The sequence below is a fragment of the Helobdella robusta genome (assembly GCF_000326865.2).
Source record: "Helobdella robusta unplaced genomic scaffold HELROscaffold_4, whole genome shotgun sequence".
Lineage (NCBI taxonomy): Eukaryota > Metazoa > Annelida > Clitellata > Rhynchobdellida > Glossiphoniidae > Helobdella > Helobdella robusta.
In genome coordinates, this window is record NW_008704902.1 from 6655940 (window position 1) to 6672285 (window position 16346).

A 16346-nucleotide genomic window follows, 5' to 3' on the forward strand; every position below is an offset into this window, starting at 1 on the left:
TTTTTATATTTTGAAATTTAATAACATTTTTAAACGGCGTTTAAGTTTGAATATAAAATAATTTGATTTTGAATCAGTTGAAGATGGAGTAGGTAGTGTTTGTTAAGCACCGTACCGATTGCACTTTCCGCAAATTTATTTTTTAGAAATGTTTATTTTAAAATCAATTTATAAGTATTTGAAATAAAAATTTTGCAAAAAACATGAAACACGTCTTACGTTAAAACCTCACAGAACATCACATGCGAGCCACCAGAACACGACACCACCACCACTCACCTTCACCCACCACCACCACCACCACACACACGACTCCCACACCCCCCCTGCAGGTTTCCTTCCATCACGTGACCTATCTGACGGCAGCGTGCAGGCCAACCAGGGAGTGAGTGACGTCATCACGGCACTGACCTGGATCTCGGAGAACATCGAATCATTCGGAGGGGATCGGAGCAGGGTGACGGTGATGGGGGAGGGTGGAGGTGCGGATATGTTGGGTCTCATCTTGTATTCGGCCGATAGGAAGGGTACGTTCATTTCTTTCTTTCTTTCGTCTCAAACGTGTCAGCAGCGGTTGTTTTTGTGACGTTGATTATTCGTTCCATGCTTGCTGTGAATGTATTTCTAAGGTGACGAACAAATTCGATGAACAGTTGTGGCAATGAGAAATTATTTTTTATTTAACTGTTCGAATGATCGGTTTTTATCCTAATCTTCTCGTTCGTTTGATAAATTACAAATTTATGAATATTCGCCCATTTATTAGTTTAATTATTCATGAGACAATTTATTATTATTCAACATTATTCAACATCCACCTACGTATTTTGGTTATTTTTTTATCTGCCCACCAGTTGGAAAACTCCTAAACGTTACATGTTTTGAAGCAGCATGAAAAGAATTTTCATTTGCATTCAACATCAACTTTGATTGCCTTACATTTAAATTGAAGGAATAGGTTGACGTGTCTGTATGGATGTGCTTCAAATGCCACTCACGCCTCTGAAAATCGAACGGCGCTGGTTACAAACATCAGGTTGTGCGTGTTCCATGCCACTGATGTTCTTTCTGCAGTGCGGATGTTGGCTTCTGCGATTAAGCCACACCCTGTTGCATCAATCCCACTCTGTTCGTTTGTTTATTTTGTTGTACGTCCTCTTTCAAACAGCACCAAATTTTTCCATGCTTCGACTAATAAACTATAATTTCTCTGTTTTAACCTCTGTCGAATCCATCATAAATATTTGAAAGCACGACACCTGCTTTGACGACATGTACCATAATGCAGGCGTAACATGAAAGCATGGTCTGCCTCGAACTTGCATTAAAAATAAATGGACCTAAAATATTGATGCGCATTACAAAGAAATGACCACTCGACCGCCACTTATATTCCGATCCATCTATTAACTCCACGGTAAATATTGTTTAAGATCCACGCCGTGCTCCTCGTTTAAAATTCACTGCCTTCCACGCATAACTCACTACCATACGTTATGAAATATTTTTTTATATATTAAGCAAATAATTTGAAATTTAAATTCATAATTCTTTCGGCTTAAAACATTTTAAATTAAAAATAAATTCTAGCAAGAATATTTCAAAACTTTCCGAAGTGATTGTACACATAATATTTGGCATGTTAATTAATCTTCTATTAGACATGGAAGCAATCTTTAAACATAAACTCCCCTTTCAGGAGAGAATACACGCGCGGACATTCGAATGCCTGTTTATTTTGGTATACATGCATTAAGAGCATTAAACATTCAAAGGTCTCTACACAAATTCGAGAAATGAGGCAAATTAAGCAGTCCCATAAGGCATGCAACGTCCGGACAGATGACGCCGTGCTTTCCCCACTCTACATCAAATTACACAAAACGGATGATTCCCATTTAAACATTTTCAATTGAAGAAAATTCAGAATAGAAATCTTTTTTTGTATTTTATTACATCCCAATAACGTTGGCATAATTCTATGAGAAAAAATGTTATAAAAAAAGAAGAATTAGAAATGACGAAACTCAATAACTCGAGCGCTTCTTTCAAACTGGTTTCAAATAGTTGTCGAGCAATCCGGCTGCATGTTGCGTGTCGCCGTTGAATGCCGTGTTCTGCAACTGTCCACAGACGCACGTGTGGCTGCGCGTGTAAGAAGCTTTCAGACAACCTCAAAGAATTAGTCAGCAGTTGAGGAAAAGTTTTCAAAACGCTAATGTTCCTGGACGGGGCCCATCTCATCTTTAAAACGCCTGCCTCCAATCTGCTATCTTAAAGATTTAAAGATTTGTGCACCATCAGACTGTTGCATATTTGCCGATCTTAATGTAGAAAGTGTGCGTCCAATGTCACAGTTGTTCGACAAGTTGCGGTCGGACATTGCCATTCTACAAAAACAAAATCGAAATTTTAGAGCTCACAATTTGCCACGAAACCAGCCTAGCTTCCTCACGTGAATACAAACGCCAGAAATATAAAAATTTGAAATTGAACTTAAATTCAGTCTACAATAACTGTTCGCTAATTATTAACTCATTTGAAATATCACCTGTGAATTTTTATAACAATTTAATCTAACTTTGTTTAAAATTTTATGGCCGAAATCTTTTAATGAAAAATTGATTAACGCGGTAATTCGCTCGTCATATAGCATATATTGTGACAGAAACACTATTAACCGATTTTAAAAATATCTTTTTTACTCTCAAGCACTTGTTGATCGAAGAGCATGAGAAGATCGTACATTATATTTTATATTTTATTTATTTACACTCTAATATATAATTAATAATTTTCGATGGATTCCATTTGGATTGTGTTATTTTCGGTAAATAAAAAAATGTTCCCATTGTTATTATTATTAAGTCCGACTATGTTCATCAAAGTCCGTTATGTTCATCTATTATCACTTTAATGTCAAGGGATGTTAGTTAAAGCGATTAAAGATCATATTCCAGAAATCCACATAAGTCAATAGTCGAGGTTCACAAAAGGTCTACCAGAGGTTTTATTCAAATTTGTCAGGAAGGCTCTCATTCAACAATTTCCAACAAACGCAAACCTCTACCGCTAGGACACGTCACAACATTATACTATCGAGGATTTTAGAAAAAATTCAATTATTTGAAATTGCGGATGTATTGATCTACGCAACTGCAACAAATACCTTCCAGAACCATCTCTCTTCAAATCACTTCGTCCAGACATTGCCATTCGACGAGGTGATACTATCGAAATACTGGAATTAACAGTTTGCCATGAATCTAACTTTTCTAAATCTAAAAAATATAAAACATCAAAATACTTTCAAAATCTTAATAACAATTTGATAGACAAACTGAAAAACTTAAAAAAACTCAAATATTATAATAAATTCATTTGAAATTTCCCCGCTAGGTTTTTTTGAGTATTTTTACTCATTAATTAATTTTATTTGGTCTGACCCTTTTCATAGAAGTTTAGTTTAATTACTTTAATTTTATAATTACAATTTATGTTTCAAAATGAAAATAAAAGGATGTTCTCATTATTATTATCATTATTGCAGTTGTTGCGCTTATTATTGTTACAGTCGTTGATCACTACTCTAAGTATTCTGACTTGTTCATTCATCCGCAGAGGAACACCCACGTTAAACATGAGCCCACATGAAAGTCCTCGGTAGGTAGGCACCTAGCTGGAAGTATTGAACTGCACTGGTGGGGTTCATTGGAGATGCAAGAATAAGACTTCCAATTATTTCAGCTTTATACACCCTGCCTGGCGGAGACGAGCAATTTTTTTAATTAATAAAAAAAATTATTTTAAGATTTTGATAGAGCGAGAGAGAGAGTGTGCAAGATAGAGAGAAAGAAAGAAAGAATGAAGGGAACAGAAAAAAGTGATGGGTGGAAAGAAACATTTGAAAAAAGGAAGAAAGAAATGGAGAGATGGGGGAGAGAGAGTTAGAAAGCTAGTAAAATTAGAGAAAGAGAACGGATGATGATGATTGACGCGTTTCTTTTATTTACTGATGATCGTATTCAACCGCCAAATGAAGCTGTAGTGTTTCCTTTATTTACTGTTTGTTCATTCACTCATTCACTTATCCTCTCACTCAGCCAATCACCAAGAGAAAGAGAAAGAGAGAGAGAGAGAGACTAGAGAGAAATTGATAAAGAATTACTAAATGAAAAAAAATTATTTGATAATAATAAATGTTGAATTTGTGTTTTTTGAAGTTGTGGGAACTACAACGAACGTTGAACAGTATTTTTGCTTCAACGAAGCAACAAAACTGAAGCAAAAGTTAACTCTACAACAAACTCTGAATTATTTAGTTTTTTAAGATTGTTGAATCTATGAATTTATAATTGATATACGTGAAATTTGAAATTATTGAACAGACGTTTTAACTTTAAAACGCTCAAATTTAATAAAAGCCCAAAACAAAATACCAAAATTTAAAAGTGAAATTTCACTAAGAATTGTAATTAAAGAATCGTTAAGACATTTTTCATTGATGTTGTTCAAGTTTTGCTGTGTTTTTTATTTCCTAGTGGTTGAATAACGACTCGGGGGTAGGACATTTGTGGGTCTCACTCGTTCTTCTTCTCCTTGAGTTGCAGATGTTCTCTCCTCCAAACTTCTCCCACCCCCATCAGACTTTGGTCACTCTCCTCTTTCAAAGTTTACATTGTATGTTCGTTTGTCTTTTATTGTTTTTTAAAAGTTTAGGTGTGGACAGCTGTCACACTTGCCGGATATGTTGATTCAAATGAATGGTTTGGCTATGTGGTGCTTGTAATTAATTACTGCTTCATGCACCACGCTGTTCAGTGTTCCAATTTTAATAATTTTAGCTGAAGTATTTTCATTTTTAAACCAAACAAAAAATTTCAATTTAATAATTATTTAGTTTTTTAAGATAATTAAATCTGTAAATGTATGATTGATTGATGTATGTGAAACTTGGCATAGTTAAATAGATGTCTTTTTTTAAAACGCTCAAATTTAATGAAAGCCCAACCTTGACGGACATCGCATGAGAGGTGCCAAATGGTCACTTCTTCATCAGGTCGTGGTGTGGGCAGACGTCATGTCAGGACTTGAAACACCTGCAATAAGATTGTCATTCTAGAAAGTTACACGTGATCGCCAACGTCGGAGTGAACTTATTTTTATCAAATTTGAGCGCTTCAAATTAAAAACTTACAGTAGTCATAAATTTAAAGATTTAATATTCTTATAAAATTAATTAATTTTACATGCAAGAAAAAAAATTTTTTGAGTTTCGTGTAAAAATTAAAACATTACAACAGAAATTATTAGAATTACTGATGAGGAAGAAAAGTGTACAAATTGGACACAATTTTTGAATGCATTATTCCCTTGCAATTAAGCGACAACGGCTGCTACAAAAGTAACAAAATCAACAATGAGAGAAACGTGCATGCGTGAATGAACATCTGGTCGATTGAGTCAATCCATTCAATCCAGGTTTGCAATTAAGTGAGCTGCGACGTGTTTAACCATCGAATGAAATATTACTCAGAGTGGGAACATCCAACACCACCAACTAGCAGGCGGTTGTTTACGTTGTCCGCATGGCATCAGATGCAACTCCGACATATCGGAGAGGGCAATCAATTGCATCATAAATGTTCTGACATGAATAAAGCAAGTACACACACGAGCAGGAACACATAGATTTATTCCGCTTGACATTCACACACGCCCACAATACACACACACTACACGCACATACACTTACATTCATTCTGCTTGACATTCACACGCACAGGCACGCACACACACAAACAAACACACACATACATTCATTCTGCATGACATTCACATACACGCATGAACACGAACATTCTTCAAAAAATACGCCATCACAATCTAGATCTTGCTTTACAAATCTTTATGAATCAGTGAAGGGTCTTTCGAGCTCATCAGATTGCAATGATGATAACATTCATGTTCAAATGTACGTACAGCTATCAAAAGAAACAACTCAAAAAAATTATACTTTACATCTACATTAAGCTTTCAGAGGAAAAGGATATTGATATTTGATCAGGTGGAAACCAAAAGAAACTATATAATAAGGAAGAGCAGATGAACTTCAATACACGCAGTGCACATCTCGAACAGAAGAATGCCCAACTTTTTATTCGATGAGATAATATGAAATAATCAACATAAAAAAATCAACATTGAAAATAGACAAACAATAAAATAGACAATCCACACGACTTGCCATCCAATGTGAGTCTTTGTACCATATGTATGAGAGTAAATCATTTTCAACTCTAATAATAGTAATAATAATAATGAATCTTCTTCTGCACCATCATCATCACTATCACCACCATCATCATCATCAACATCATCACCATCATCATCATCATCATCATCATCAGTGATTAATAGTGAACCCAATCGAATCTGCCGATAATCGTTTCATTAATTTTCTTCATTTCCTGGAATGCATGAATGATGACCCGTGCACGCTGCCATTGTAAAAACTTCTCCCCCCATCACCACCACCATCAACATCCCTCATCTGCCACCCCCCTGACCACCACCATCAACATCCCTCATCTGCCACCCCCCTGACCACCACCATCAACATCCCTCATCTGCCACCCCCCTGACCACCATCATCAACATCACTAATCTGCCACACCCCGCTCACCATCATCAACATCACCTATTTGTAACTCCCTCTCACCATCATCAAATCGCTCATTTGTCCTCCTCCAATAATTTTTTTTGCCGACCCATATCAGAATTATTCACATTCAAACATTCAAACAACTTGCTCTACCTAGTTGTTTCGAAACTTTTTCATAGCCAAAAAATGCATTAATCATAATTTGCAACATGTGTGCATAAATAATTGTACGTGTATGTATGTATGCATGTGTGTATGTATGTATGCATGTATGTATGTATGTGTGTATGTATGTATGTATGTATGTATGTATGTATGTATGTATGTATGTATGTATGTATGTATGTATGTATGTATGTATGTGTGTGTGTGTGTGTGTGTATGTATGTATGTATGTATGTATGTATGTATGTATGTATGTATGTGTGTATTTATGTATGTATGTATGTATGTATGTATGTATGTATGTTAAAACCAAAACATGATGAGTGACACTGAACCGTCAAACATCAAGTAACAAATGGATTAACACTTTAATTTGTCGTATCAAAGTGTTATGTATGTATGTGCATGTGCGTACGTATGAGTGTATGTTGTATTTTTATGTGTAATCACAAACTCACACGAACAATTAGTATGTATACATACACACATACAAACGTACATGCATAAATACATACGTACATGCACACATACATACGTACATACACACATACATACGTACATGCACACATACACACATACATACATACATACGTATATACACACATACACACATACATACGTACATTGGTACTTACAAGTATGCAGTAGCCAACAAAACGAGCCAACATTTTCATGCAAGATCAGCAACATTTTCTTTGAATGAACGCTTTCTGTCGCTCGTCTGATTTCTTGGTGGTAGCCACACACACGCATACGCAGTGGGCTCTGAAGCTTATTGTAAAAAAACAACCAACCATTGTGAAGGAGAAGAAGAATATAACTGTTGAGCTGCATTTGCTGCATGTGATGTTTTTCATATGATACGAGTTGCGATGCGTCGTTTCTTATGAGTAGAATTTTTACTGAACATTGTGGCGAAGGAACGAAGTTTCCTCTTCTGTAAAATTTCTTAAATTTGAATATAAAAATACCATCTAAATTTGTTTTTCACTGCACTTGAAGCTGCAAATTGGAAGAACAAAAAACTGATGGAAATTTTTTGGACGTCCGGCCGATGAACCTTGCAGTTAATTTGTAGGGTGTAGCACTGAGGCTGTCTTCAAACGCTCCTTCGTTTTCAAACAAGAATTTGCTGCAAGCCAATTTAATCTTGGTGCAATTAATGTGAGATGTTAAAGAATCAGACAGAGTTGGGCTTCTTAACTTTATCCACAATTCTTAACAGTGATCTCTCGTAAAAAATAAACTACAAAAAATAAATCTGCTTTTGTAGGCTTGAATGAGTTTTAAAGAAGCCTGATGAGGTTTCCAACATTGCAGCCATTGATAGAATTCAATTCGTATTTGAAGCTTCTAAAAATGTTTCACATTTTTCGTGCCAATTTTTCAAATCAGCAGTCAACAAGTTGTTGTTAAATTTTTGTAGATTTACATAGAAAAATGAAAAAACATTAAATAATTTTTAATTTTTTTAATTGCTTTCTTTAAGTAACTACGTTTGGTTTTTCATGTTCGACGTAGAAAACTTACGAGCTTCTATAAACTTCACTTGCTGCTCGTGAGCAAACAAGCATCTTTTTATTTACATTAATTATATTTAAACGTCATCAAAAAACATCAGAGAATGGCTTGCACAACACACACTCCAACACACATGCGCACAAATACACCAACACTGATACATACAAACACACACACACACACACACACACACACGTGTACAAATACACACACACACAAACGCGCCTGCAAGTACACGTACAAACGCAAACAAAAATATGTTCAGCAATCGCAAAACTGGACGCGTCATAAATTGAAACATCACTTTTGTGGTCAGGCGATTGATGGTGGGATGAGAATGAGGAACGAATCGAAAATTAATGTAACGAAACCAAGCGAACAAGTTTAACATCCAAAAAACAAGCGAACGAATGAACAAACAAAAAACGAAAGAATGAACAAACAACGAACGTAAAAACAAACGAATAAAAAAACAAACAATGAACGAATTAACAAACGAAATGCTGTTAACAGATTCCATTTCACCCAATTATTCAGCAGCACAGTCATGCAACTTAAAATGGCACGCAAAATTCAAATTAACGCAAAATTCAAATTAATTTTTTCAAGTAGAAAAGTTAAAATTTGTTTGTGCTGTTCGGCGCAATTTGTCAAAATAATAATCTAAATATTATGAATTCTTTTCTACACGCACACACACACACACACACACACACACACACATACAGTTGGTGTACGTTGTTTAAATTTTTACCGTCTTAAAGCTTGAAATAATTCTTCTAAAATAGGCAGCTTGCCTGAATGAAAAAACACCACCAACAAGAGTTCAGTTGTAACCAGATGAAGTCTGGCGATCGCTACAGGCTTCGCTTCGTCTAATTTTCGTACACTGAGCCAGTAAATAAAGATTGCATTTGTTTAAGTTATCTGCATCTGAGAAAATTATTTTAAATAATTTTCATGAAATATATTGCCGTGATGTTTTTGTTTGAATATGCTGATCGTGGTTGCAAAATTAAAAAAGTTAATTTTTATAACAAAATAACCTTAGCTTAGCATAAAATCCGATTGAGCAATATTAAAGGAATATGTTGAATCTCAAAGTAACAATGGATGTTCTGATTATTTAGCTTCAGTTTATTAAAATTAAAAAAAATGCACAGCACATCCTTCTAATTATTGATTTGATTTCAGGCACGATCTGCGGAGCTTCAACGTACGATAAAACATTTTTAACACCATATTAGCCAGCAGCTAGCCATTGATTGAATGCTGTGAAATTCGGTTAATCGAACCACATCGGTGTTTGAATTAGACCTAGAATGCCCGGTCCCAATAAACGACTTGGTTTGCTGTTGTTGTTGCAGCTTTCATACTATAACAATTTTTAAATTTTAAATTAAAAAAAATTGTTATATGTTCGTTTGAGTCAGCTTTACGGTAAAAATAATCAGATTTCATAGTTTCTTGCAGACAAGAAGAGAATTGAAGCTTTTCAAAGTAAGGCATGCAATGATAAACAAAATGTCCACAACAATGCAAGACTTTCATGTCACTTTAAAAGTTGAGCCGGTTTAAAGCGCGCGTATTACCTGGTCGATTGGTTGACGTTTTTTATCACATCGTTCGTGGTCCAATTAAACGGTTTCTTAGTCACTTACTCTTTGATCCGGTTAAGCAAATAAAATTTTTGATTGAATTTAAGTCCGTTCCTGAAGATCAATACTATTAGCCGCTATTCTTATCAACCAGCTTTTATATAATACCTAATTTTAGATTAAATTCTGAAATACAAATCCAATTCTGAAAAAATGTTATGTTCTATGTATGAATGTGTGTGTGTTAACGTGTGACTGTGTGTGTTTGTGTGTGTCACTGTGTGTGTGAGAGTGTGTGTGTGAGTAAGTCAAGTAAGAGATTAGGAAGGCAATTGAATTGGGCACCAGGGGATGAGAAGGATGGATTGGCAGAAAGTGTATGAGTGCTATTGCATCGTTCGTTCAGTCGTGTTAAACTGATGTTTGGCAACATTTTATTTTGTCGTGTTTAAGTAAATAAGTGTGCAAGATTCAATTAGATTTGTTGCTATCAAGTTAAATTTCATTTATCATAAAAATGTGAACATTAAAACTGAAACAAACAGTTGGAATGGAATAGTGACAGAATCATAAGTTGAAATTTTTATGTATGATAAATATGCAAGTTATTTAATGAGGTTTCGATCAAGGTTGTTGTTGTTGATGTTGCTGTTGTTACTTTCTAGATAAAATTTTATAAAAACAGAAATAACTATAATTGTTCTGAAATGTAAGTATGAGGCAAGATGTTGCATGTTGAAAGGACGTCAGCCTAATTTTTGTCATCCTAGCAGTTGTTTTAGATTTTTGGCTCCAGCGTCAAATTAAAAAAAATGCTCAGAATGTTCATGCGTGTGTTGATCATAACTCCAAAAATATGTCACGAGAGGACTGTTAACAATTAATGAATTAGCTTTTTATGAATTAGGACATTTACAGAATAACACGACGATATTGTTTGAAATAGAATCAAAATTCAAAAAAGTTTTGAAGCAGAAAGCAAGTGAAAGGACGTTACGTGCTGGTAGGTGGCAGGGTGGCAGGCTCGCAGCGTGACGCATTTTGAATAAGTACGCAGCTGCAAAAACGTTGCTTATAAATCAGACATAAATATGTTTCTGGTTAGCTGATGGCCAGTCATGCAGAGATGCACACACTAGCACGCCACACGCACACACATGCTGCCAGCCAGCTACTAAACTCAACAATCAATGGAACAAATAATGTTTAACAGTAAAAACCGCAAAATGATGGAGTGTAATGTTGAAATTAAGTTCGTTACCATCACCTCTCCAGAATTTTAGTTCCATTTTTTTAAAAATTCTTGATCTCGAGAAGAACGACCATCTTATTTTCATTTCCGTGTCAATTTTCTCAAAACGACAAAAACATTTTTGGATTGTTGTTATTCATTTATTGCATGATAGTGAATCAACATTTTCCAAGAGAAATGTTCAACTTGTCAGTAAAGAATCGATGAGTCATGAACAGCTTTAAAATATTCCTCATCCATTCCAGCGACCCTTATCTCAAAAAATGTTAACAAAATAATTTTTTTAATTAATTTTCAATCACGTCTTTGATAACTGCTTTAAAATAATCAAAAAAATTAAATAAATTAGGTTCAAAGATCAGTAAGAAAGTAAAATGTAAGGAAGGTTTATTCCGCCATTATTCCACTTTTAAACCTAAATTACCTTATTTGGTCGTATTATAACGCTCTACGTATATTATTTCATCTTGCTTTATTGCACAAAATTGCATAATTAAGAAGCCTTGGTCTTCTGTATGTATTTTTATGTTTTTTTGTATGTATGTATGTATGTATGTATGTATGTATGTATGTATGTATGTATGTATGTATGTATGTATGTATGTATGTATGTATGTATGTATGTATGTATGTATGTATGTATGTATGTATGTATGTATGTATGTATGTATGTATGTATGTATGTATGTATGTATGTATGTATGTAAGTATGTATGTATGTATGTATGTATGTATGTATGTATGTATGTATGTATGTATGTATGTATGTATGTATGTATGTATGTATGTATGTATGTATGTATGTATGTATGTATTTACTGTGTTTGTTCTAGAATATTTGATAAATTTATCTTTTGAAAAGGGCAAATTTCCAAGCTGTCTCAAAATCGCCAAGGTAATTCCTATTGAAAAAATTAAAGGAAAAACAGATTTATCAAATTTTCGCCCTATTGCCAGTATTTTCAAAAATACTTGAAAAACTAATGCACCGACGAATGACTAGTTTTTTGCAAAAAGATAATATTTTGTCAAATTCCCAATTTGGTTGCAGAGAGAAATTTTCTACAGAATTAGCAATCGTAGAACTAGTTCGCAAGATTGGCATCAATACTGAATGTAAAAGATTTGTCATTGGAACGTGCTTAGATCTGTCGAAAGCATTTGATTGCATCAACCACGACATCATGCTCAACAAGTTGGAAAAGTACGGTTTTAGAAATACATCACTGCATTGGTTTCGTAGCTACTTAACAGAAAGAAAACAATTTGTCTATGTGAACGATGAAATTTCCAGTCTGCTCGGAAACAACAACGGTGTGCCTCAAGGAAGCATCCTAGGTCCTTTGTTATTTATATTGTACATAAACGATCTTCCAGCTGCATCAGCGTTTTTTGACTACGTAATTTATGCTGATGACACGAATGTTTTTAGCAGCGGCAGATCAATGAAAGAACTTATTGAGGAAACAAACAGAGAGTTAAAAAACATAATCTCTTGGTTCGAAGCCAATAAACTTTCAATTAACAGTTCAAAAAGCCAAATGATGGTTTTTGGACCCGTACAATATCTAAATTACAAGGAGCCGTATAAAATCATCCTAGGTAACAACACAATTGTTGAAACAAAATGTTTAAAACTTCTAGGCATGCTGCTCGATCAGAAACTCTCCTTCAAACATCACATAAAACAAGTATCATCCAAACTTTCAAAGTCAATAGGAATGATAAACAGAGTAAAATCATTTTTGCCAAAAAACTGTTTGAATCTTCTGTATAATTCCCTGTGCATTCCGTTAATAAACTACTGCAACATTGTATGGGCTTCATCGTACCACACATCAACCTTACCAATAGAAATATTAATCAAAAGAGCAGTTAGATTGATAACGAGATCCAAACGATTTGAACACAGTCAACCATTGTTCAACAGCACGCGAAACTTGAATTTCTCGAAACTCAGAATTTACTTTCTGATGATTTTTGTTTATAAACAGTTAACCAATCGATTACCTGATTTATTTAACAGTTATTTCAGGATGAAACAACAATGTCGGCAACAAAATAATCTTGTCTCTAACAAATCGAAAACGAATATTTTGTTCTCTCACGTGTATTGCAAGGGACCGAGAATCTGGAACGAAATTTTAAACAGTGGATTTAATTTTGAATTTATTTCGTTGAACAATTTTTAAAAAAAGTTAAAAGAATATTTACTTAAGTTTAAAACATAAATTTTTTGTTTTTGAAATTACGTTTAAATTCTGTTGAAAACTTATAACATTTTAAAAATTATGTCAAGGTGGTCACACTCGATGAGTTTCTGAAAAGAACTCTACTGTGGTCATCCTGTCTTCTTCTTATTGATATAAAGGGGAGAGAATTTTTTTTTTCTCTTTTTTTAGATTAATTTTGAGAAGCAAATAAAAATTCGTTTCGTTTCGTTTCGTATGTATGTATGTATGTATGTATGTATGTATGTATGTATGTATGTATGTATGTATGTATGTATGTATGTATGTATGTATGTATGTATGTATGCATATATGTATGTGGCCCCCAAATGCAATGGTTTGCCGGTGGTGATCTGGGGGCTGAACTTCCCAGTTCTACAAAATGCCACCAAAGACTTGTAGCGTGCGCGCTACGACCATCGAAGTCCTACTCCTTCCTGCACGTGGCGGGGGCTGCTACTAACTAACAGGAGAGGGCGAAGGCGAGTTACTGGCACCTAAACCAGGTTCCGGGCGGATGGCGCTCGTAAGGAAATACCATCTAGGAGAAGGAAAACTCTGATTTCAAATCTCCGCAGCCTTGCGGCTATACCCACGCTTGGGAAAGGCCTGGGAGTAAACCCAGTTAAAAATCTAGCCAGGATAGTTGGCTACGAGGATAAAACTGCACCGCAGTTTCATCCAAACTTTTGCGTCCACACTGGTCGCTCGGCGTGTCTCAACTCGTGCCTGCTGTTACCGACCCCTGTGGAGGAGAGAGTGTAGCATGCCGCACAAACATGCTCCACTTAAATCGACCATTGTGAAGGTTGTCTTGGTGGTCTGATGCTTGAATGGATGTGCAAACAAAGTCCTGCGGCGATTGGCGAGTGGCGACGGGCACAGGTAGAGGGTACTACTGGCAGTGTCTAGTCACAACACAACACACAGGCGGCCTTGGTGTGATGGTCGTTTGTTGCTGATGGCTACAGCAATTTTCGTATCCTGCCAGGGTGACAAAGCAGCCCTATTCAGGGATGCACTGCTTTCTCCAACCGGAGAGGGGACTAAAAAATCTGTCCTAAAAAAAGCTAGCCAATATGTTGCCGACCTTGTCAGTCTACCGCGGCTGACTGGGTATCCTACTATGCGGTCAAAAGAAAAGAAAAATTTTAAATTTGGCTTCATGGAACGTCCGGACAATGTTGGATCTTGGGAAGTGTCATGAACGTCGATCTGCCATTGTTGCACGTGAACTTGCGCGTTATGACATCGATGTTGCTGCGCTCAGCGAGACAAAAATCTCTGCAGCAACACAGTTTGAGGAGAGAGGTGCTGGTTACACCTTCTTTTGCCAAGGTCATCCTGCAGGTGAGGTGCGTACTGGTGGAGTGGGCTTTGCCATTCGTAGCACACTCCTGAAATCTGTACATGAGGTACCTTATGGTATTTCACCACGCCTAATGAGGATGATGCTCAACCTGGAGGGTGGTCACACTGCTACCTTAATCAGCTGCTATGCGCCGACGCTTGGAGCAACTTGTGAGAAGAAGAGCTTGTTTTATGAGCAGCTCGGTGACGCTCTTCGTTCAACACCACACAACCATCAGTTGTTTGTCTTGGGTGATTTTAACGCCCGTGTGGGTAAAAACCACATCTTGTGGCCAAAAGTGCTTGGACGAAATGGAGTTGGTAGGGAAAATTCAAATGGAACCATGCTCCTCGAATTTTGTACAGAGCACAATCTTGTGGTGACAAATACAGTCTTCCAACAAACTGACAGGAAGAAGACTAGCTGGAAACATCCACGTTCAGGACACTGGCATCTCATCGACTACATACTTATCAGACAACGCGATCTTCGTCTCGCTCGTCTAACTAAAGCGGTGCGAGCATCAACAATGTGGTCAGATCATCGCCTCATTAAGATCTCGGTGTTTTTTACTGTTAAACCAGTCAGAAGGCATCACAAAACTGTACGGAAAGCCAAACTGGATGTGACTTGGCTAACAGAACCGTCAGCTAGAAATTTGTTCCGCGAAGCATTGTGTGGTGAGTTTTCAACAAATGAGAACACAGAATGGTCAAATTTCAAGCAGATTGTGGAGAAAGCTGCGGTTAATGTGCTTGGATATCAGCGTATTAAGCATAGGGACTGGTTCGACGATCAGGATACGGAGGCACGTGGGCTGCTGGACAACATGCACATCACCCATCTTTCTTGGATAGATGACAGGGGCAACTGCGTCATGAAAGCATGCTACACGCTAGCACGCAGTTTTGCATAGAGAAGGCTTCGTCAGATGAAGGAATCTTGGTGGTCTGCCAGAGCTGATGAATTGCAAGTAGCGGCCGGCCGCGGGGACATGAAATCATTTTACAAAAATCTGAAAACTGTGTTTGGTCCCCGCAGCTCCGGTAGTGTCCCGGCACTGTCTAAAGATGGTCAAACACTTATCAAGGATGGCCATGAAATCCTGGCTCGTTGGGCTGAACACTTCAACAGTGTGCTAAATCAAGAATCCCGGTTTGATGACTCAGTCCTTGCTGAGTTGCCTGACTGGAGCATTGCAGGTGATCTCGATGATCCCCCTAGCCTGTCTGAAGGGGAAAAAGCAATCACCCAAATGTCGAATGGAAAAGCTCCGGGTTTGGACGGGCTGCCGGCAGAACTCTTCAAATGTGGTGTCATCGAACTTAAAACCAGGATGGTGACAATGTTCCAAGACATGTGGGATAGGAAATCGGTTCCTCAAGTTTTTAAGGATGCCCTTATCATTCACATATTCAAACGGAAAGGGAATTGTTCATGCTGTGATGATCACAGAGGCATTTCTCTGCTATCGATTCCTGGAAAAATATTGGCCCACGTGATCGTCAACCATCTAACCAAGTACGTCAATGATGTTGGTATCCTTCCAGAGGGTCAGTGTGGC

The 16346-nt window shown here is 36.5% G+C and overlaps 2 protein-coding genes across 2 annotated transcripts in view; both read left to right on the forward strand.

Moving 5' to 3' along the window:
* HELRODRAFT_125958 (hypothetical protein) overlaps positions 1-514 on the forward strand; it is a gene marked incomplete at both ends in the record, with an annotated part of 832 nt that extends 318 nt beyond the window's left edge. The window contains one exon of the mRNA XM_009024877.1: positions 333-514. Coding sequence (XP_009023125.1) covers positions 333-514 — 182 coding nt within the window. The remainder of the gene's footprint in view (positions 1-332) is intronic.
* Positions 515-14915: 14401 nt separating this feature from the next.
* HELRODRAFT_145234 (hypothetical protein) lies at positions 14916-15335 on the forward strand (the record flags this gene model as incomplete). The annotated part of the gene is made up of 1 exon (XM_009024878.1): positions 14916-15335. A coding segment is annotated over one exon (420 nt), but the record flags the coding sequence as incomplete, so codon positions are not given.
* Positions 15336-16346: the final 1011 nt, after the last annotated feature.